The sequence below is a fragment of the Synchiropus splendidus genome, chromosome 5 (genome assembly GCF_027744825.2).
Source record: "Synchiropus splendidus isolate RoL2022-P1 chromosome 5, RoL_Sspl_1.0, whole genome shotgun sequence".
NCBI lineage: Eukaryota > Metazoa > Chordata > Actinopteri > Syngnathiformes > Callionymidae > Synchiropus > Synchiropus splendidus.
In genome coordinates, this window is record NC_071338.1 from 22464092 (window position 1) to 22486706 (window position 22615).

The 22615-nt window shown below is 43.4% G+C and overlaps 1 protein-coding gene across 6 annotated transcripts; it reads right to left on the minus strand.

Moving 5' to 3' along the window:
* Window positions 1-780: 780 nt before the first annotated feature.
* myocd (myocardin) lies at window positions 781-20710 on the minus strand. 6 transcript variants are annotated; one of them, XM_053864679.1, is made up of 10 exons: window positions 20467-20710; window positions 15324-15389; window positions 7024-7205; window positions 6076-6177; window positions 5705-5997; window positions 5483-5636; window positions 4627-5145; window positions 3659-3928; window positions 2923-2980; window positions 781-2844 (listed from the first exon to the last, which is right to left on the minus strand). In XM_053864679.1, the coding sequence occupies exons 1-10, from the start codon at window positions 20519-20521 to the stop codon at window positions 2246-2248; spliced, it is 2298 nt and encodes a 765-aa protein (XP_053720654.1). In that variant the 5' UTR covers window positions 20522-20710; the 3' UTR covers window positions 781-2245. The 6 variants fall into 6 exon arrangements, with proteins under 6 accessions (XP_053720654.1, XP_053720653.1, XP_053720650.1 ...); XM_053864678.1 differs by having other exon boundaries at window positions 781-2766; window positions 2923-2977; window positions 3659-4129; XM_053864675.1 differs by having other exon boundaries at window positions 2923-2977; window positions 3659-4129.
* Between the last annotated feature and the right edge of the window lie 1905 nt (window positions 20711-22615).

A 22615-nucleotide genomic window follows, 5' to 3' on the forward strand; every position in this document is an offset into this window, starting at 1 on the left:
ACCTCATTGACACATCGCTAGTGGCAAGTACATCAGACTCTATATCTGCTGCTTGGATTGCATAAATGCCACAATAATTTTGGCACCTACAGGTTTAAGTTCTCAGATGACTAGCGCCTTCATTATACTGGCCTCAGAATCTCGCCTTCCCCTTTGGCACCTTTAGGGCTGAGAGCTGGTTGTGGTATTCCAGCATGGGAATGTGATCCCTTCCCACATTGGGTGTCTTTTTCATGAGTGACCAAAGGAAAACCAAGTCTCCTGGCCTTGGCATACAGTCAAGATCGATCCATCTGCCCAAGTTGGAAGACCAGGACATATTGGAGCGGTTTTGTCAAGGGGGCGGAGCCAGCTTCGGAAAATACCGCAGCATAAATTTAGAGCTCCCGATCAATACTCGAAAAAATCCTTAAATACGTCATAATTCAAAACTAGTATGACTTTAAAAAAGTGATGGAAGGGACGACAAAAACAAAGATGAAAGATGAAGCAAGACTCGAGGGAAAAAACAGAAATGTGAAGACAACATGACTGAATGCGACGAGTGCAACGTGTGGAGGTTTTGTCTCTTGGGTTGCCCCTGGAACTAGGGGAGCATTCCACATCTTGGTATAGCAGAAAAAAATTGTTGAATGCAAACAAATATTGCGAAAAGTCATGTTACCCCTCAATTTTTAGAAATGAGGGAAAATAAGAAGCTATTTTTAAAGCAAATAATTTACTAAACAACTTTTGCTCAAACTTTTTAGAGTCAAACACCAAAACAGCGGAAACGCTTTTACAATTGCAAGTTTATTGCTCATCTCTCTGTGGTATACATTGCAGCACAAATGCCTGTACAGTATTAAGGCAGCTAATCTGTGGTCAAGCAACATGACGGCTTCTGTCAGATATAACTGGTGCATAAAATCCTCGACCTTCTTGGAAATATTGCCAGTGATCCTCAAACGCTGTAGATGAAGAGCATATAAGTATTGGAAATGATCATACAGTCAAACCAAATGAGCAGAAATTGACTAGTCTTTTAAGAATGTTGGAAAAAACAAGGTTTTTGTAAAGAAGAAAAAATCATTTCAGTCATTCATTTTAGACATTTTATCATGGAATGTCCAGAACAAGTAGTTATAGAATCTTGGATTCACAACTAAGCCAAAGTCCTGTTGTACATTTTAGTTGGGGGAAAAACGCGATTAAAACTTGCTGTCCAGGTGAAGCAGCTTCTAACCTTTACGCATGTCTTGGCTCCATAAGGTGACAAAAAAGTGTGAGCAGAATTCACAGTAAAATGACATTTTTGTATTCACAAGTTTGTAAAGGACCTTCTTTGCATCATATACAGGATGCTCATAAAGAATTGAAAAAACATCCATTTTCAAAAAGTCAATTTCACATTAAAAAAAGTGAGATTTTCCACCCAGAATGTCTGTGAGAGCTCAGGAAGGAATGTCAGTAGAAATACAGCATATAGAAGTACATATATTAATGGAATAAACACAGAATAAATAGCTGTGGTAATTGGTCATAGCATAAGGAAGGGTGGCAATTGAAAAGGAAAAGTATATAAGAAGTAGTCATATAGTCACTCGACGTTATTTTGGTCAACTGTTTGAGCAGAGAGGAGAAAGCAAGTACTAAAATTATTACGTTTTTCATGGTAATATCAGTGTCCTTCAGGGGAGGATAAATGAGAAATTGTGTAGGTTTATTTTGCAACAAAGATCTCCATACATACATTTACATTACATTACGTAGAAAAAAAAATGCAAGCTAGTGAAACAAATAATGCCAACCATTTCTACACACTAAGGTCAAGCAAACAGTGCCAAATGTGTTTTAAGCTAAAGGTGCACAGTGATTGATCGTATTTACATACAATCGTAAATGGAGCGTATGATACAACTGATGGAGCCTCCTTCTTTCCTTCAGCACTGATTATCCAATTCCCCTTGTAATCCCGTTTCCAGTGGTACAATAGTACAGTCAGGAGATGGTCACTTGTGCCCTGGAGTCCAAATGTCACGACCATTGCAGAGAACCTGAACCTTCAATGTCAGCGCTGATGTGTGTGGCGTTAAATTACATAGCGTACAATGAACAGACGTTGGATTTGTGAAGCAGTGAACTTGACCATATGGATTCCTTAAAGGCCGTCAAGGTTAGGCACTTGGTGAATCTGGTTACAGAGGTTCTTGGATTCTCATGACTCTCATGCAGCGGACTTTTACAGTACTTGGCGCGGCTGTTCTCACCAGTGCTCCAGGTGGAGGTCGGCGTTCCAGTTAATGTCTTTGTCATCCAAGAACTCAGGGTTAAAAATGCCTGGAACACTGGGAGGGGCAACGCTGAAAGTCATGGCTGAGCTGAGAGGCATCAAGTCAGGCCACTCCATATTCTCCCATGGTGCTTCACTTAAAGTCATACTGACTGTCCCCTGCAGTTCTGGGCCTGTTGATGTGTTGCTGATGGGCGACAGCGGCGTGTCAGTCAGGTCTCTGTTGGTCAAAAGTTTGTCCTGTTGGGAATGGTGCGGGTGACGATTGTTATACGTTCCACTGTACCGGTCGCAGTTCGCCTCATCATCTGGACTCCGATTGTCTTTGGACATTTTGTGAAGAGTCATTTCCTCTCCGCGCGTGGTTGTGCTACTAGACAAAGTTTGGAGGTGGCCTTCAGCAACATGGCTGGCCGAGTGGTCGTAGGGAAGCTGTGCTGGGGACAGTTCCTCATAATGTCTGTGAAATCTTGGAGGCGGGAGACAGGCACACCCTGGGAACACAGACACGGGGTGTTCAACTCTGCTTCCAGAGGACCTTTCCTTCTCTTCTCTGACATTAGCTGGCATCTCTTTAGAGAAAGAGAAATAGTCAAGTTTAAAAATGTGGTGTTTGGTTGATGCAAAATTGAATATAATTATCGTCTTACCTCCAGTTTCTATTAGTACATCGAGAAGTTCATCCATCTGCTGGCTTCGGATCTGCTGCTGAAACAAGAAGTGGAAGGCTTAGTATGTACAAGTAACATCTGACTTACGACCTGCTCAAATTATGTCCACCTGTCTGGCACCGCAGCACGTAGCAGCCCGGCATCACGTACGTCAGTATCTCAGCATCTCACTCTCACACAGCCATCTACCACTACAGTAGAACCTATAACCCTCGCGTCAACTATTTTGAATGGCAATTGACTTACGTCCAATCCGACTAGCGACCGGATCGAATGCCACTTGTAGTGGAGTTTGGAAAATGAGGCTACAAGTATCAACTTTGATACAAAGGCATTAGAATTCTGGGATTTTGCTTCGGTTACTGAATAAAATTATTTAAATAGGTATATTCTTCAACCTTTTAATCGCTAGAACTAAATGTCATGAGGCTACTGAAAGAGATTCAGGCCTTTTCCCTAGATGCTAACTAGCAAACTGCCATTCAAATCTGTTTCAATTGAGTCTAACAGGACGAAAAATGACCACTTTCCCAAAGTCACTATGTTACGCCATGGGAGCGATGATGTGTTAATGAAGGGAAAAACTGAGGTGATACTTTGAATTGCAGAGCCTGCTTACAAATAGCTCTAGTTTTAAAGGTAGTCATCTCCAAAATCGTATTTGAAATGAATCACAGAATCGATGGCGGGATAAACAGAGGATGTTGATCCGTACCTGCATGCCACACCCTCTGCTGTTGTTAGTGCTCGGGTGGTGATGGCTTCGGTTGTCCCTTCCCATTCCGATTGGAAGCAGGTAAGGAGTGTTTGGAGAGGATGACTTGGGGCTACTAGACTGTTTGGGTGAGCACTGGGGACTCAGGAAGGAAGTCATAGTGGTGGTGCTCTCTGATGAAGACGTTGGGTCGATGCTTTGTGACCCGCCATTGGCTCCCATATCAGGCAGTAGATTGTTGCAATGTCCCACGTTACCAGAGCCCTTGATCTGTTTGGGAGAAGAGAAAGGGCACGTGGTGGAAAGAGGCAAGGGCTCTTTCTTGACTGTCACGCCATAAAAATGCTGGTCCATCATGGCTGGTCCATGGTGCATGGAAGGCTGGTGGGACTGAGCTGGTGGAATTATTGTGTCCTCTGTAGCTCCATAGGATCGTTTCCTGTTGTGAAGCTGCATCTTAAGCTCTTCAACCTAACAAGTATGGCCATATGATCAAGTTACCATCAGAGAGAATGCAGACATTTTATCGGTTTTAAATTCTAGAATGTTTCATCAAACAGGTATTTCAAAAATGGGCCCACAGTATCACCTTATCTCATCTTAAATTTAAGTGGGAGATAAAGTTAAATGGGATTAAATAACCTGCACATTGTCATTTAGCTCTAGATTATAGCCATATATTTGACACAATGTCTATCAAAAGTCATATCTCGGATTTTTTTTCCCCTGATTTAGTACGACATCACAACCACCTAGTACTGATGGATAGATGAGGTTTCATGAAACAGTGTCCAGAAACATCATGTCTAAACCAAGAGCGGCATCAAGTGACCTCTGAAAATTATGAAACCTATGAACTCTGCAATACTGTCTCACGATACCTTATCTACCCATCACTACCTCCTAGTACATATCACTCATCCACAGTACCTGCCTGTTGGTAAAATATACATGCTCATTTCACCCACCTGTCTCTGCTCCTGATGCAGCTTCCATGTCAGCTCCTCGATCACCTTCTGTTTTTCCACCAGCATTTTATCTTTTTCCGCATCCTGCTCGTCCATTTCACCACACTCGCCCCTGTGGGGTCCTCCAACAGTTAAACCCCCGCCATCCATGCCAAGCTGGGCTGGTGACTGTTGCAGGACAAACTGTGTCGGTGAAGACATGGGCACATCGCTGAAGCTCTCTGGCAGAGAGCCGCTGAGCGATAACTCAGAAGATGCCGGTGATATTGGAGGAGTAGAGGAAGTGCTGGGGTAAGGGTAGTATCCCTGCGACAGTGCGCTGGAGGACGAGGGAGACTGATAAGAGGACAGAGATCCTGTTGGAGTGACTGGGAATGTGACTGTGGTGATATCAGAGGAGCCCGAGGGGGACGAGCCCGTGTTGTGGTCTAGGTGGGGACGCAGTCTTTCGATAAGAGCAGTCTTTGTGCCGGACACTGGCAGTCCTCTAATACGAAGGTGTTGTCTCAGCTCTGCAACCTTCAATAGAGAATGGAATCTAAGTTAAAGTATGCACTTGTTCCCTCAGTATTCAAGTCAAGACATTGATGGTAAGGCCAGCATTTATTGCCAACATTTGCTTGTTTTACCATTCAGGGGGTGGAAAGGTGTGTTGTAAATGAATGCGAATGTCAGCAGTGATGGGTAGATAAGGTATCGTGAAACTGTATTGCAGGATTGATGAAACAGCGTCCTAATTTCCAGAGGCCACTAGATGGCGCTGTTGGTTTTGAAATGATGTGAGGTTTCATTGACTTACTTAATTCTATATTTAGAAGCTCAAATGAAGTACCACACGAAGAAGCTTAACGCCTACCTTTAGGTCATCGAGATTGGCTGGCAGAGGTGTTGGTTTCACATGTGAGATGTTGCTTTGAATATAAGAGTTCTTCACTGGTGATGCTATGTTGCTGTTGGCAGTGTTGTGTGGAACGCTGGAGCCATGACTGGAACACGGATCACCTAAGGCTCTGCAATAATAAAAAAAAACAAAACATCAGTAACAATTCAACTCTTGGGTTCCCTCTGTAGGACTTACTTGTGCAGAGGTGCGTGAGGCTGGTAACTGAAAGCCGGCTGCCGCTGTCGTTGAGCCTGCAGCGGCGACGTGTGAGAACGTTGCTGCGTATGAGCGTGCTTCTGCTGGCTGAGAATCTGCAGCTGAAGGAAGAGCTGCTGCTGCTGCACCAGCTGAGCATAAGCCGAGTCCATCGGCGGAGGAGACTTTTCTGCCTTCTGGTGCGGAGGAATGTACTGGTGGTATTTCAGTTTTTTCACCTTAGGTGTTAGATCTTTTGGCTTCTTGTGTCGGTTCTTATCCGAGGCCTTGGACTGTGAAGAATGAGAGAAGTGTGAAAACCAGGTCCAGAAAATCGGAACGGCGCTCTGAGATCACAGTGTTCTGCCAACCTTGACAATAGCAGGAACCTGATGTGGAGTACCCTGACCCTTGTGGGTGGAACAGAGACTCTCGTCTTGGCTCTGATCTGGGGGGTCTCCAGTTGCCCCAGCCTGTGGGAAACACAAAGAGACTCCACTTTACTTGGGGTGGTTTTGGATTTGTCCGTTGGAGCTGTTGATGTTGTGGTTTGTGATGGTGGACTTTAGATATTATTTATGTATCTCTGTTGGACTGTTATCTTTCTTTTCAGTCATGTATATGAGGCTGCAACTGAGTAGTAATACACATCCTTGGCAATATACTTCTATATTCACAGACACTTTTATCTGTGATAAATGAGTGAGTGTCTGAACCTCAGGGGGATACAGCTGGAACACGGGGAGACAGATCTTTATTCAGCATGTTCAAGACTCCCACCATTACTGCCACATGCTGTGGGGCTGGATGGATGGAAGAAGTGCATCTATTCATCTATGTATTTTTGTGGACTGCGGCAATAACTTACAGGAAACCTTATTATAATGGGAAGAATCAACACCGTTTTGTTGATGCACCTCATTTTCTATATTTATTTACCTCGCCAAGTAGGTTATTTTTTGTCTGCAGTTAGTGGAATAAATAAAAAACTGGTGAAGAGATTAAAAAAATCCTGTAAAATAATAAATAATTGAAGATTTTTCACTTGAGCTCAACTTGCTATCAACAAGTTGATAAAATAAATAAAAATAAAAATAAAAATAAAAATAAAAATAAAAATAAAAATAAAAATATGGAGAGCTATAATGCTGAGTTTAAAAGCAATCAAAAAAGCCCCCCCCCAAAAAAAACCCAACAAAAAAACAAGCTCAGAACATGGATGTAATATATATAGCAGTTTGGGCCGTCGTTTTTTTTCTGAATGACAAGTTCATGAAAAATGTAGCTTTGAGCTTTCAGGCTCCAGGAGTTTGTTTTACCTTTTGAGGGCTTGTGACGGCTGGTGACGATGAGGATGAAGGTGTGCTGCCCACGGCCTCAGATGAGGGACAGGCAGAGCCTTGGGACTCATCGCTGTGAAGTTCTGGAGACAGACTTTCGCTGCTGCTGTCTTCCTCAAATGCATAGGAGTCCTCCTGCTTTGGAAACTTGCCACGGTTAACTGACAAAAAAAAAGCAAAACAGAACTGTGGTCATGCAAATGGAAAGCCTCAGGGTTATTTACTATAATAAAGTATTTATTAGTTGAATATAAAACTGACTTTAAACACTGCAAAAAGTGGCTTTCAATCCCATATCATGATCTTATATACACTTTCAACTTATTTTAACAGGGAACGTGTCAGCGACACTCAATCCTGAGGTGTAACGTTGAGTGAAAAAGAGAGTGGCACACACTTCACTTCCGGATTGGCTGCGCTGATACTGGCCCCTCTTGTGATTGGACGAGCCGCAAGAGTCTATCAATCTAAGCTGAGAGAGGTGGCTGAGTGTGTGTGTGTGTTCCGCCAGTTAAGGAATCTTGTTTGTATCCTGTGCAACATGTGACAACTGTGAACAGGCCCTGGTTATAATCACAGTACCAGACTCATTTTGGGAAACCCAATGACCTGTTGCACATGTAACCACACGCACCATGACTGTGAAAGGTGGCGAGTCCTGGTATAAGGAGAATCGTGTAACCCATCAAAATCCAAGCTGCAAAATGTTAGATATTGTTATTCATGGTTTGTTCTGGTTAATTTCCTTATCGTTTTCATTGACTGACTGCTGTCCTCTTCTCATGTGTCGATGCAGAAAAGAACAGCGCTCCATATGAGCCTGTAGCTCCGCCTCCATATGGGCACATGCTCCTCTTTAAATACATGAAATGTCTTATCTGGTTGAACTCAAGAATATCTGTACAGTTCCGCTTGTCAAGTGTCTTGCATTCACAGATTTTCTTCGAGAGATGAGAGGTGATGGGTACAAGTTGAGGGGGGGCCACAGCAGCTGGCTTGTGTCACACAGCTTTGTAGGTGGCGTTTTAGAGACGCCAGTTAAATTTGGGAGAAAAGCAAAACTATTTTTAACATGTGACTCGCTGCGCCGATACGCTGGAACGCTTGCTTCTGAAGATAAAGGGTGGACTTTGTCACAGCTGCTGTTCATCCCAATAAATCCCGTCTCCACCCGAGGTACAAGTGACTAGTTTGTGCAACTTGTTTACAGGAAACTTGAGGAGCAAACATGAAAGTACTGAAACATCAGAGTCTGCAGGTCATGAGCCAAAGTTCCTGGACTGATTCACTGAGTGTGAGGAACATAGTAGGAATTTAAAGACAAACACTGAGAGGCTTTTGAAGTGGTCTACATGCAAACTGGAGATCACCTATGCAACTATCATAGGCTGCTTGGAAAAAATGAGGAACTGAAATTCAAGGCTCATATTCAAATAGCAGTCAGACACTTAAGTTCTTCCTGCGTTAGATATAAAAAATAAGTTATTTTGTAAAAAATAAACAAAGATAAACGTAAAAATATCAATAGTGTTGAACAATAAACAAATGAATCATCTGTTTTTAGAAGAACCCGTGTCCTCATTTTCAGAGGCAACTAGATGGCGCTCTTTTTTAGGAATGATGTGAGGTTTCATTGAATTAGTTGTTCAAGTCAAAACATTTTACAGCAGACAGTGCCATCTGGTGGCCACTGAAAATCAGGACACTGTTTCATGAAACCTTGTCTACCCTTCAATGCGCACGCAAAACTTGGACAAGAGTCCATGGTAAAGTTGTCTGCCCTACGTCAATGATACGACTCACTGCTGAATGAACTTATATATCTTGCTCATCCTAAAGTATGAACACATTGTTCAGAGTATTATTTTCACTTTAACATGTATTTATTGATTCATTTTCTAATGTCAGTGAGCGGTGGGACGGCACGCTGGCGCCCTCTTACGTGACCAGCTGCCATCTGAGCGACACTTGAGTAACAATGTGATGATCATTTTTATGTTCCTCTGTGTCAGTTACCTGCTTAAAAAAATACACAATATCACGTCATTATTGAATTTCTTTTGGTCTATAATTGTATTAGATACAGAAATCTTCGAATCACTTATTCTCACATTTGGACACCATCTTGAGATCTTTAAAGCACATTCCTAAAAAGTTGTTTTAAGATATTACCGGTGTTTAAACTATAATACTACATAATAATTTGAATATCTGTTCCTTTACAGTGAACCTATAGAATTCCTAAAACATCATCATCAAATAAATCCCAGATATCCTTTTCATTAAAGAGACTGTCAGTGAAAATTTCCAACCTTTATTTTTCATTTATCCAATTTTCCGCTCCGTTGTATCAGATTTGAAGCAAAACACGTCAGAAATGTATCATATTAATTTCAGTGGCTAAATGAAATAAGCCATGGGTGCATCCCGCTGCTCTGTGCCGCGTACGGCCAGGCACGATGAGTGCTAGGAAAATAAATGGAGTGGCTGTAATTAAGGGGCTGCGACGGACAATCCTGCGCTGTAAGTTCTAGAGCAAATAATCATAGCCAGAACTGACCCCAGAATTCTTTACTAGCCAGTTGACTGGATGAATACCTTAGGAAAACACTCTGTAGGTGAAATTCATTCAGATGTCAGTTCATAGCACCAGGGTCAATGAGAAAGTCTTTCGCTATTCCACGACTCCCTGGACAAGGAAAGAGTAGCCCCTTCCAATGTCTTGCTCTATGGTACTGTGGACCATGTCGTCCAGATATACTGTAGTAAAAACACGCCAGTGGAAGTAGCATTTACATCGTCTTGTTCATTCTTTTCAACTGGAGTTTTTCGTCTAATGTTGACACAGAAGCCAGTGTTCCGCATTCAGTGTTGACGCATAGGTGTCTCAATAGAGTGAGATGTTTCCCTGACATTCCAAAAGGTTGGGATAGTGTCTGACTGGTACTTTTACCACTACTTCAGCTAAAGGCCGATTTATGCTCAACATTATGTAAGGATCCAGATACGACTGGTGCTGTCTGTCCATGCTCTACCTTCATTTTCATCCTTATTTCTGCATGTTTCCACAAAGCTTACGGACCAAACGGAGCAGCTCGAATGAGACACGAAACACCGACCACCGACGCCGACAATGCTGCCACTGTTTCCTCTTTTGTACAATACTTCTTCCACAGTCGCCATGTCTGTTTAGGAATTTGTTGATTTTATGAACTTTTGACGCTGGGCTGCTCCCTCTGGTGGATATATTGGTGAAGAGCAATACCAAAGAACGCACGTGACATTGTTTGAAAAAGATGGGTGTGACTTATATGCGAGCATAAATGGGCCTATAGTTGTCACTTGCTATGTACAGCACCTTAAATTATCATACATTTTTCTATATACGGTATACCAAGTGACCATTCAGACCGGATGGAGCGCCACCCAACGGCTCATTGCATCAACATGCACTGCTAAAGGCTAACTTCGGTATCACTCCAGGATGCAAAAATCCAACTGAAAGAAGAAGTCGGAATCTGTTGGCCACAATGTTTACCGTGGCTGTGGGAGTTCTGTGTACATTTTGCGCACGAAAAATATGGTTCCACATTTAATGCACAACCAAAACCAAGAACACTCCCAATTCTTATGATCATGACCCACAAACACTACAGGTTGCTGTCAAACCACTTGGTGGACATTATGAATGCGAGCTAAGAATTAGACGTTGATGCACAGTGGGACAGTGGATACCTGTTTTTCTCGTGTGTAATGGGGTGGAATCGATGTTGTAGAAGTGAAGTTGACTGTAGAGAGAGTGTGTGTTTGTGACTCCTAAGTTCAGACTCGTAGTCTGTTCCGTTTAAGAGATTTTCAGCTTGACCCATGCCTTGATCTTGGACAGTTTGACTCCTGTGATTTTGAGTATGACTCCCCTCCTTTGACTTGCCTGCATTTTCCTGCTACTTCTGAAACTGACAAAATCTTAAATGCTCTTTTTTTTGGAAGGAGCTCTAAGACACCACATTTCATGTAGATTCATTTGCCCATAATGGATTGATTATTTAATACAAATCAATTGGTTTACCAAAAGACGATCCATAAAGCTCATTTTTCTTGAGGACTTTTTCCGACTCTGAGTGCTTCAAACCGTCTCCTCGCCATCACGTAACATGACCCGACGAAGCGAGCTCACACACTAAACAATCCGTGGAAGCACTAAAAACCCACCGCACACTTCAAACCTTTATATACCTGCTGACTGTATGTGCTGAACGTAAACATGCGCCGGAGAGGGAAGACATGCGGTGCATTACGTTCACTTTGTGTTTTCATGTGCCGTGGGTCAGGAAGGAGCCCCGTAAACCTGCAGCGACGACCCCATTATCTTTATGAGGAAATATTAGATTGTATATGTGTGAGGAGCCAGTTCTGTGGCTGTAGGGGAGACGGGGAGCCCCGACGTAGGCCACACGCCAGTCAGCCTCGAGAGGCCGGGGCCGAATCTTCAACAGCCTAATAAACACCAGATGTTCCTCGGATAATATATACACAGACCCTGCGCTGCGTCCATCTCAGCTGGGGAAACCGTCCGGCCTCATCCCGGGATGACAGAAGAGGAGGGGGATCAGTGCTGCCGAAAATATTTGATATGCCAAAGCAGTGGAGAGAGGGAGGCTGACGAATGGCTCCCGCCACCATCAGCTCACATCTGCGCCACGCCTGCAATCAAGAGATAAACAGCCAATTGAAACGGAGTTTCTAAACAGTCGCTCAGAGCCACACTCGCCCACTTTCTCGCTGCGGCCTTATCGGCCGCAGACTCCAAGAACCGATAGGTTGTCTTGGGACTCTGGATTCCGTTCCCCCGCACACTTACCAGCAGTTTATCTAGGGGACGGAGACTTTGTGAAATGGCCAGCAGTGCCAGAGATATCACAAAACAAATCCCTGCCAGTGTGGTTATGCTTCTGGATCAGTTCAAGAACCACATGGAAGATGCAGTTAGATGAATGTGACTGGATTTTACTTTGAAATTTGGATGAAATACGGTCATTCTCTCACTAGGCTTTTGACATTTCCCGTCAGAGTTACCCCTGCAAGTCGATCTCCTCCACCTTTACCTATCTTGGTCACCTCCCTGGACACACCAGTCCTCTACATTAGCCACATCCATGGCTCCTGCTTTCACCTGGGACCAAACATGTCTGAAAAGCCTCTACTCTATTTTGGACCCACTACATGGCCCTATCTGCCCCAAAGTTCAAGGACAATTACACAATCGTTTGAATGAAACCTTGAATTTTAAATGGATTCTGAAAACATAGACACTGTTTCATGAAGCCTCATCAGCGAATCACTACAAGGTGGTACCTGAGAAACAGACCGTTGTTGTGCCATCTAAATAGTGGTTGTTCTAAATCCACCGGCTGGTGACACACCCTTTTGGTCTTTATAGGAGAATAAAGATGATCTGAAGTAAAGCCAACTCAGATGAAGATCCTAAAATAGGTGCTTTGGTTCACTGAAGATATTGGAAGTAAGGCAAAGATATTGCACTGTATTTTATCCAAATACTGTTTTAGATTTAAACCTTCCATCAGATGAACGGAGTTCAAGCCATGATGGACCGGTGCTTAATCCACTTCCAAATGTTGGCTCTATTTCTGAAACACTTGTAAGTCTATGCAGCGCAGCTTCTCTGTGGAACACGAAGCAAGATGGCTCCCCGCTGCCGCGGGCCTGACCCTACAAACATGAGAAGCAGTTAATCTGACATGTTAAGAGTAGTCTCTGCTCAGTCTGGTCTCAACGTCCTCAACACCACGTCTCATGTGACAGTCAGAAGACAGCCTTTTTGGAAAGAGCAGCTTCCTGTAGCTCACTGTAGCCCTGCTTTGATGCTGCTGCAAGCAAGCATCTTAACATGGCACTTTTAATTGAGAGTCTCTTCTTGAGGGTCTCCTTCACACCTTAAACTTCATTTTTAAGTGAATATTTTCCTTATCCAAGCCTCTGTCTTACCTGTTTTTATAAGCTCTGGAGAAGAGACGGCCTTACGCTCACTTACACTCGGGTTACACTGTTTTACTGAGGGAGATGTGCGTCATCTTTGTGTGTGTGTGTGTCAGCTGGAGTCAGCAGACTGTTTTACAACCACTCTAAAGAGTAAACGCTTAAGTTTTCTGCTCCTTCACAAGAGTTCAGTAAAAACAACAACGATTTTTGAAGCCACATTTCAGCTGGGGAGCGTGCTTGAGTGACACGGCAAACAGTTCACTTCAGTCCTGCTGGCAATGTCTTAAAATTTACGTCTCATCCTCTCATTTACGGTCATGTTTCACATCATTTTTATTTTTACTACCACACCCAAGGAGCTTTTATGAGCGTCTGCATGTTTCCAATATAAGGCAAACACAGATAAGCAGATTAAAAAAATAAATAAATCAGGAAATCATGAAATTTTGGTAGGTATTCAAACGATCACCAAGACCCTCAAATAATAATAAGAATTGTCTTTCTCTGTGTTGTAGGAGGAGCTTCTGGTCTCACTCTGCTACTCTGTCTAGTGCACACAGTATTTCAACGACTAAATATGTATCAAATTATACAGAAAAAAAAATATTATTGTGTTAAAATGACATCATGGCATGGCTCTATCCTCTCCTGGGTGCTTTTTTGACATTTATTTTGCTTTATTTCAGAGATGTTTGGGTTCCTTACGCTTGTTATTATTTCTTATAAGCATCAACACACAGGTTGTTGGACTAATGAAGATCCTTTGGGAGTCATTATGCGAAATAAGTCAACATTTCTACATCACAGTGACATGCTTGTCTCTGATTAGAATATTTTATCCCCTCATCACTTTACTATTTCAGGACTCAGTTTCTCACGGGACTTGAAAAGCTTGTCATGTATGGAGCAAGCTTTCATTTTCAGGGATCTTACGTGTGCGAGTGCCATAGTTACTGTATGTCGCATCTTTGAAGTGTAAAGACAGTACGTAAATGACCATAAGATTTTATGTTTGTAAAGTGTTAAAGACTTGATGCTGTCAACCAACTTTTAACTATAACTGTTGATTATTTTGTTTACAGACACAGAGGTGCCGCGGTTTTCGGACGTCTCGGAATTCGAACGTCTCGGAATTTGAACAAAAATGTAAAGATTTTGCTTTGGATTTCGAACGAAAATCCAGAACTCGAACGCCCCTGAAAAAAGCCGGAAAAAACGTAACGTGCTCGGACCGATCAGCTGACCCACGACACGCTTTGTTATTGTGTATAACGCAGCCTCTGTATGCAGATGTGTCCCGTTAGCTACATTTACTGACTGTTTTTTCTTCATATTGAGGTGTAAAACCTTTCCTGTCTCCGCACTGGACCGTGGTAGAGTGTCACAGGGAGGTGCTTGCTCTCCACACCTCCGAGGCTGGAGCGCTCACTCCAGGGTTTGATGTCCTGTTGTGGGCTGGAGCTGGGACAGGGATGAGGCGAGTCTGGGACAGAGCTAAGTTACTTGGTTTATGACTTTGTCACAGCCAAACTGCACAGAAGCGCACATTCAGAGCTGGACACGCACCGGGCACCTCTTCACTTCTGGAGAGACGTCACTCACTCGGCAACCCCTCCCACATGCAGCGGCCACACACATAGACGAACAGCCACCTGCAGCAGACACTCTACATTCACTCCTACAAAAGACTATTTTAAGGCTTGGAACACATTATTTCTTTTTCCATTCACTGTAATGGGAAAAATCGATTCAGATTTTGAACAATTCGCTTCTCAAACGGCCGCCTGGAATTGTAGTCGAGAACCGAGGTACCACGGTATTTAGAGGAAAAAAAGAAACAAGTGGACTCAAGTGGCTCATAAACTTATATACTTATATCAACATACAGTTGTATCAAATTCTATTCAAACAACTACATTTGTCTTATTAAAAAAAGGATATTTGAATCAAACATTGCAAAGATGCTGCACTTTTAGGTTTGGATAGGAATTCTAATGAAGCATGCTAAGCGTATCACATGCATGGCTGCTGGCAGAGCCTTTCAAAAGCATGGAAAATTGAGGGAATGTAATTGCCATTACTGCAAAAATAATGTACCAGTAATAAACAATTTTTAACAAACCACAAGTTCCTGGTTGTCAAGGCTTGACTATCTCTCAGTCAGGATGTGCTTTAAATGAGAAAAATCAACGTTATAATCGACGTTATTTTCTACCCTTACACTTTTGACTGTGTGGCAGAATGTGCAGCATCTCTTCAGAACGGATGTCACTACTCACAAGGCATGATGTCTGTGTCTGCCAGCTGCTCACGTGTCCTCCTCTGCTGAAGTCTTAGCTGCAGGACTGAAGAGAAGAAGGACAGGAGGAAGTGGGCGAGCGGACAGTCCATGCCGAGAAAAGGAGCAGAAAAAGATATGGATGAAGGAGACAGAAAAAAAAAGTAGGAAGACGCTCAGAACACACTTGAGTTAAGCAGTGTGGCGACAGAATATTTTATTCCAAAGTATTGCGTGTTATTAGGCTCCAACACATTAATTGATGCGGCCGACTGGAAATAAAAAAGCTGCTTGCTTCAGAATACTTCTGCGAGCAGGATGTTGGGTTTGATAAACACGGCTCCTGGCTTCTAAACAGATCTGCTCGGCAGTGTGTGGTCCCCCGTATGAGAGCGTCTCTTTCTGTGTGCTCGGAATGAGCCAAGGTGGGAGTGCGAGGTCATAAACATGGAGCCTCCCCCTCGTCTGTTGGTCCCAGATATGTCTGTGGTGTTGTGCGCGTGTTTTTCCTCTCCTTTGTTATCAGAATGTCTCGTTCCAAGATCCCACATCTGAGCATGAAATGTTCCCTCTGACCATTTTCCTTCTGCTCACCCCAATTAGCTGCTTCAGGTGGTTCTTGCAGCCCTCGGCCCCCGTGGCTCGTATTCTAATGGTTTCACAAGCACCTCTATTATGCAACGACGCGCGCTCGGTTTCCGCTGACATCTGCTTTGGTTTACAGTGAAAGGGTCGTGACCCGCAGCTCGCAACATCACAGAGCGTGCAGGAGGTGGTTGTAAGCTGGAACTCAAGTGACCGCCGTAATCCATTTGTCTTCCTGCTTACAGCGGGTATTGGCATGGTTCTGCTTCTACTGACACACTGGGCCGAGCTATTGACAAAAGGCTTGCAGAGGTGGACACTTGTTTTGTCATTAGCAAACACTCGCTGGCCCAGACTGGGACTAGGAACTAACCAGTAGTGTAGTCAAGACCAAAGAGCCAAGGCTGGGACGAGAGCATACAGAGACCAAGACCAAAACTTTGAGAGCTCTAGACTTAGTTGAGACCGAGACCAGTGAGGGAGACATGACCGTGACCTCCTGTAATAGATGGCTCCAACGATGCCTTTAGTTCTTGATTTAGGCTGAAATATTTGGTTTGCAGCAAGAAATAAATGTCCATAAGACTAATAGACTCATGCATCTGTATTTTGTGCTCAGTTTGGTCTCACTCTCTGTCTTGGTCTGGCCCCCCTTAAATGGTGCTGCATGCTCTGGTCTCCGCTCGGTCTAACTACAACCAGGTAAAGCTGCAGGGTCAAACTCACAGGCCAGTGCAGACCGATTCTAGCATATAGCATCTCTGTCCTTATCTTCAGAATACATTCATTCTTCTCCTTCATAACCGCATAGCACAATAAAAACACAGATCTGTCTCCGACAGTTTCCAAATTAATGGCATTTAAGTTCTTCTCCCGGTCAGAAAATGTCCAATATCAAGCACTCCAATCTTTATAGGTCACAATAGAGACATGCATTGATGACAAGTTTAGAATTTAACTTTGCAATTTATGTGATGCTAAGCTGTTGCGTGAAATGATTTGGTGAAAGTTTGACCAGTCCATCATTCATGAAATACTGCAGTGGACTAGACTTTTTTTTTTTTTTTTTTAATAGAAACTCAGAACAACCTACAACCTACAGGATGAAGTCGCTTTTCTAATTTACTATAAACATGCAGCACACTGGCGCTTGATAAAGCCGTTTACTAGTTTCGCTCAAAAATCTTTTCACTCTGGCTCAGTGCAGCTTCAGCAGGGTTTGAACCTACATCATGGATAAGTACTGTAAGTGATGTATCCCTGCGTATTTACAAATTCCCTTAATAATACGTGATTTATTCCCCACATACATGCCGGGTTGAGACTGGAATGTGTTCTGTGATGCGCACTCAAACGGAGTTTTTCTTTTAAATAAAGCTGGAGCTGCAACGGTCGTATGCCTCCAGTGTTGTACAGCATATTACGTTTGTGATTTGTGGTATTCTTCATGGTATCATTTTGTGTCTTGCTAATATCACATCACTCATGAAGTTGCTAATATGTAAATAAAGTTCAGGTTTATTGAGAAAAGTGGCTTTGAGTAGCTTTTTTTTGTATATTCTGGAACAAGCTTAGCGAGAAAACATCGGTATTGGTATATGTTTTTCAGTTGTACTGGCTACTTACCTGAAAAAGTGTTGTCTAGCAGGTCAGTAAAAAAGAAAGGCACGTGAAAAGTGCTTAGAAAGGCAAATAACAATTCAAATCACATGAAAAACACATGAACAGAATGGACATTATTGCTCAAAACTAGATCAAGTACCACCATCATGCTTTTCTGGATGCATTCACTCAATAAAACAACAATTTCATTTAAAAAAATTGCATCCATGCAGCTATCAACACCTTAAAAAGTCCACTTACACATGTATCCATCCACTCAAATCTCTCATCTTGATTTGTTTCACGGATAAAAAGGCAGAAATGATGAGTAACATGTGAGACTGAAAGCTTTCAGTCGCGACAGCTGTCAATTCAGGCTACATTCGTTTGGCTTGCTTGTTGTTTAGCATCTTGCTTCCGAGCCGATTAAAGGAGTGTATTCCAGCCGACAGTTGGACGGATGGTTTTGCCAAAAGGAAGAGAAAAACTAAATATGTCAAGTGTCCACAATTTAAATGATTCACGGGAGAATTTAATGGCGTGGAATTACACTACGTTCACCACAGGCACGCTCATGATCTAAAAGCGGGTGTGTAGGAGAGGGTGTTTGTGTGTTTTCTGTCAATGGACTGTCTGGTGTGAACCACACGTACTGGCCAACATGAGCATGAAAATGTCTTTTCAAATGGCTGACATTTGAAATTCTTTTCCATCTTTGGAAACACTGTCTCCCAGTTTGATTCAGATGCGCTCGATGCTGACAAAGTAATCGCGAGGAAATCCAGAAACGCTGGCGTGTTGAAGTTAATCGAAAACAGGACGAAAACCGACCTGTCGACAAGTGATGCCAGTCCATCCCAAAGATTCAGCTGTAGTGTTGTGAAAAATACAGGATTTGATTTTAGTTTACTTATTATCGCAAAAAAACAACAACATTGAAATGTTTTAATATGAAAAGCAACATTTTTGTCAAAACAAAGTGATGGTTATTTGAACTGAAAGCACAAAATCATTGAGGCTGTAACTCTGTCTTAGAGGGTGGAAAAATTGTCAAAAGAAATGACAAGCATTTGAAAAAACAAAAAGAAAAAACATTGTCTATTGTTTGTTGAATTTGTCCTATTTTAAGAATTACTTAGAAAACCAAAAACCTTCCAGCAACTGACTGCAATATACACTTCATTTTCACCAACACGCTGTTGAAATATGCAACGGAGGCATTTAGCGGGACAAAATGATGGGCTTTATCAATATGAATTCATATTGCGAAGTTGCCATATTGACCATTGTAAGTCAAAATGGAGTAGTAAAAGAGGGTGTCCTGTATTTCCTTGAGTCGATTTATGCCTCTCTGATGCATTACCGACACTGCTATATGAGACAAATGCTCCGAAACGACAGCACAAATTGAACTTTTCTTTCCGAGCGTGTGTGATGTGTCTCTTATCCAAGCCGCGCTCGCCTTCACTCCCAATTCACTTTGAAAATTGAGCTCATTTGTTTTCACCTACAGCTTTTTTCCGGACGACAAAGCATACACAAATGCACAATGTATTTATACAGTTTGAGATTTACAGCATAAATAGAGTTCCGCTGAGCCTGAAGTGAGTGCCATTACACGTGTTGCTGAAAGGACAAGGTGATTTACGCCGCCTCACGCGCAACTCCAAAGCGCCGCAGCAGATAAAGAAGGAGCTTTGCCACCCAGCGTTTCCTCTGACACACAATGGAATGTTGTCAGTGGCTGTGTAATGAACACCTTCCAGACAAAACGCAAAATAAAGAAAAAAGTTTTTTGTAATTTTTCTTGTATTTTCATCCACGACTGGACAATTTTAAGTCGTACCCTGGAGGCATGGGGATCGGTGCTTAAACTCTCCCTCTGTGTTCATAGAAACACAACCCGAAGTGAAAGTGAACCGCCGACACAAGTGACGAAGTCATGGACACCATGTCGGAAACGTGTGTCTGACACTTGTAGCATCCCTCGACGCATCACTCTTACGTAATTGCAGCCAGTCCATTGAGCCGTTCATCAAATCCGCATGAGAACCAGTCACACACACTCACACACTCAGTCTTTGGGGAGCACTTAGCGCCGATGGTAATCTCCCACTGCAACTCCGTCCGCGCAGTGGCAGTTCCCATGGCTTTGGCTGTGTTGTGGCACGTTTCAGCGGAGGCTAATTGTCTGGAGCCTCTCAGCTTCAGAACAAGTGTAAATCCTTGACTCCTCCTATCTTATCTTGTCACATAGAGACTCTGCTTTTACATCCCGCGCTCACTCAGGAGTCTAACAGGATGACTCAGGCATCGGCGCGACACTAACCAGCGCAGGCACGTGGGTACGAGAGGACATCCCACTGTGCTCCCAGGAGTCAGACGGGTCATTTCCCACCCTGCCAACTTCATCTAAACAACCCAAAGGAAAAGCATCATTTAGTCGGCCATTCCCAGAACACGATTACATCTCTGATAAACCTTGTCATGCGTTTTGTGACTCATCTTTTTTTCATATACGTCCAAAAGCCCTCCTCTGAACCAGTGGTTTCCAGTTACCTTCTCCTCAGGGAGGTGGCAGTGTTGGTCAGACTACAGTGGCCGCGGCAGCGCAGCACAAACCCACGTGTAAATGTGTGGAAGTCAGCTGTGAGAAAAGGGAGCGCGGTGGATTTCAAAGCGGCAACAGCTGCTGTGTGTTAACTGGAGTCAGCGCTCCAGTCCTCCCTCTTTGATATATGCATGCTACCTTGCTGCTGAACCATCGCGAGATACCCTTTGACCCCACTTCATTCTAATCTCTCTTAACAGCATGTGAAGAACGAGACAAGTCTCTGGCTCCCTCGGCAGCAGGTAGGCATGAAGCAAGTGCATCACTGTCCTCGCCGAGATAAATGGCTACACACACACACACCTGTCTCACTGCTGCTGCACACAAGAAGTAGCGGCAGACTCACCAGATCTGAACTTGCTTCGTATCAGGATGGAGTGCTCGGAGCCCAGAAGAGTCATGATGCTTTACAGTACAGTTCCAGTGTTAAAAAAAAGAGCTCTTAAAAGTGGGACCCCACAGGAAGCGCGACTCTTGAGTTGTCTAACTCATAAGTTTGAGGCACACACAGGCGTCATCCCTCTCTCCTCTCTCTTCCTCTCACAGGAGCTGATGTGGAAGTGTGTGTTGGCTTCTGTGGTTTGATCCCATCTAGCCTGGAACTCTGGAGAGGGCCCGGGTCTGTACACAGAGATATGCCCCTCTCTGGGAGGAGCCAGCCCGTGCACACGAGGCACCGCCTGCTCCAGAGGCAGGCTGCATGAAAATTTGACAGATGACTTCTTCCTCTCTTGTCACCAGTGTAACCATATCCTCCTATCAGCCCGGCTCACTGCCATTACAGTGCTGATATGCAGTGGGAGGCAGAGTTTCCTGTGATGTTGTGTGTGCGCAACAATTCCAAGGAATTTTAAAGTTTCAATGGAGAACGCTTTATAAACATTGTGACATGTGCAAGTACCCTGCTGTGTTGCTTGCATAACTAGTCACAGTCACCAGTAGTCTCCAGCAAAGCAAGGTTTATTTTACATCTAAACAAGATGCAAAACTGAGGTGATTTGACTCCTCTGTTCGCTCAGTAGGTGATGCTAGAGTTAAAAAATTAATTGACTATTATTACTGACAGGCTCCCTAAAAGCACTCAGTGAGCGCAGGCCTCCACCATAACCAAACCTGGACTGAATCAACTGTCTGACTGACACTTCAGGGGGAAATACAGACACAATAAACATGACTCCAGTCTGTTCAGTATACCACAACATCGCATATCGGAATGAAGAGGCATCCATTAGCTTTGCCACTTACCATCAAAATGACAAAAATACAATAGAACCTGAAACTTGAAACTTTTCCATTTGCTCCTCGGCGAAGTCGTCCTTGGATGGCATTTGAGAGGTAAGTTAAAATCAAACAAACAAACAAGGGCATCGTTGAGTATCAGGTATGACTGAACGCTACTAAGCCAAAACAGGAAGTGATGTGTATTAAGTATTCTTAAAAAAAAAAAAAAAAATGTTCACTTGGTGCTGCCACTCTGAAAGTTGCCAAATAGATGGCGCGTTTATACTTAGATTAGTGAGCAGCATAATTTCCAAAATCTTGTGAAAGTACCATTGATTCTGGTAAAGATGGCATGACTGACTAGCAGGTCATAAATTGCCTTTCTGTCTAGTTCATTCACCCCTGACTAGAGCGTTTCAAGTGCGTAAAGCTGCACCCCAAAGACACACGCAGAGGTCAGAGAGGGAAACGTGATATCTCTTCATTAAACTCTACATCTGCGCTCACTAAAACACCAGAAATCGCACCAGAGTCACCCAGTGATCGAGACGTCTGCCCAGTAGTCCAATAAACAATTTGTGTTGAGGAATGCTGTTTGTGTGCAGATGGAGCGTCGTCGTGACTTCACGCTCACTGTGTACCATTATTCTCAAAAGTGTCTCGTGTTTGAACGGCCCTCCCTCAGACACACATGTGCGACTTTACGCAGTTCAGATGAGACTTGTCACGTCTTGTCATTGGACCCAATTAAAGAGGAGGATTAAGCCAGGGCTGGGTGACCCCTTAAGGAATCCCTCAGAGACGTTGTGTGTACACTGTCAGACCCTGTGACGGCCCTCCCCTTTAAGCACTTTCTGCTAATTAATACCGCTGGTCATTTCAGAGCCAGAGAGAGAGATTTGAACATGGGCTTGTGTGTATTCTGAGCGGACAGCCATGAATTTGCAGATGCCGAAGCTTACATGTAAATATTTGATTTGAAACAGCATCCGTCATGTCTGTTTTTGGTTTGTGCATCCTGCACTGCAGTGTGGTGACTCCTCAGCTGCTCCACCAACTGGTGTTTATGGTGTCGGGAGATTATGACGGAGACACACATGCAGGGAGCTTTGTCTACGGAGTGGAACAGCCAACATGCTGAGGGACCAGCTCGAAGGCTCAGAAGTCACTGAGGAAAATATGAAAAGTGCTTTTTTAATTTGTGTGGAGAAAGCTATTTAAAATGTAACAAGATTTAGACTCGGTTTACGTGGCTCGATGTCCTGAGGTGCATT

What these genes read in the sequence shown, in the direction of transcription:
- myocd (XM_053864674.1), bottom strand. Translation starts at nt 20,521, where the DNA reads ATGACTCTTCTGGGCTCCGAGCACTCCATCCTGATACGAAGCAAGTTC. An exon ending in GCAGAGGGTGTGGCATGCAG is followed by an intron (nt 2,981 to 3,658) that starts GTACGGATCAAC and finishes TTCTTGTTTCAG; the next exon opens with CAGCAGATCCGAAGCCAGCA. An exon ending in TGTACTAATAGAAACTGGAG is followed by an intron (nt 2,845 to 2,922) that starts GTAAGACGATAA and finishes CTTTCTCTAAAG; the next exon opens with AGATGCCAGCTAATGTCAGA.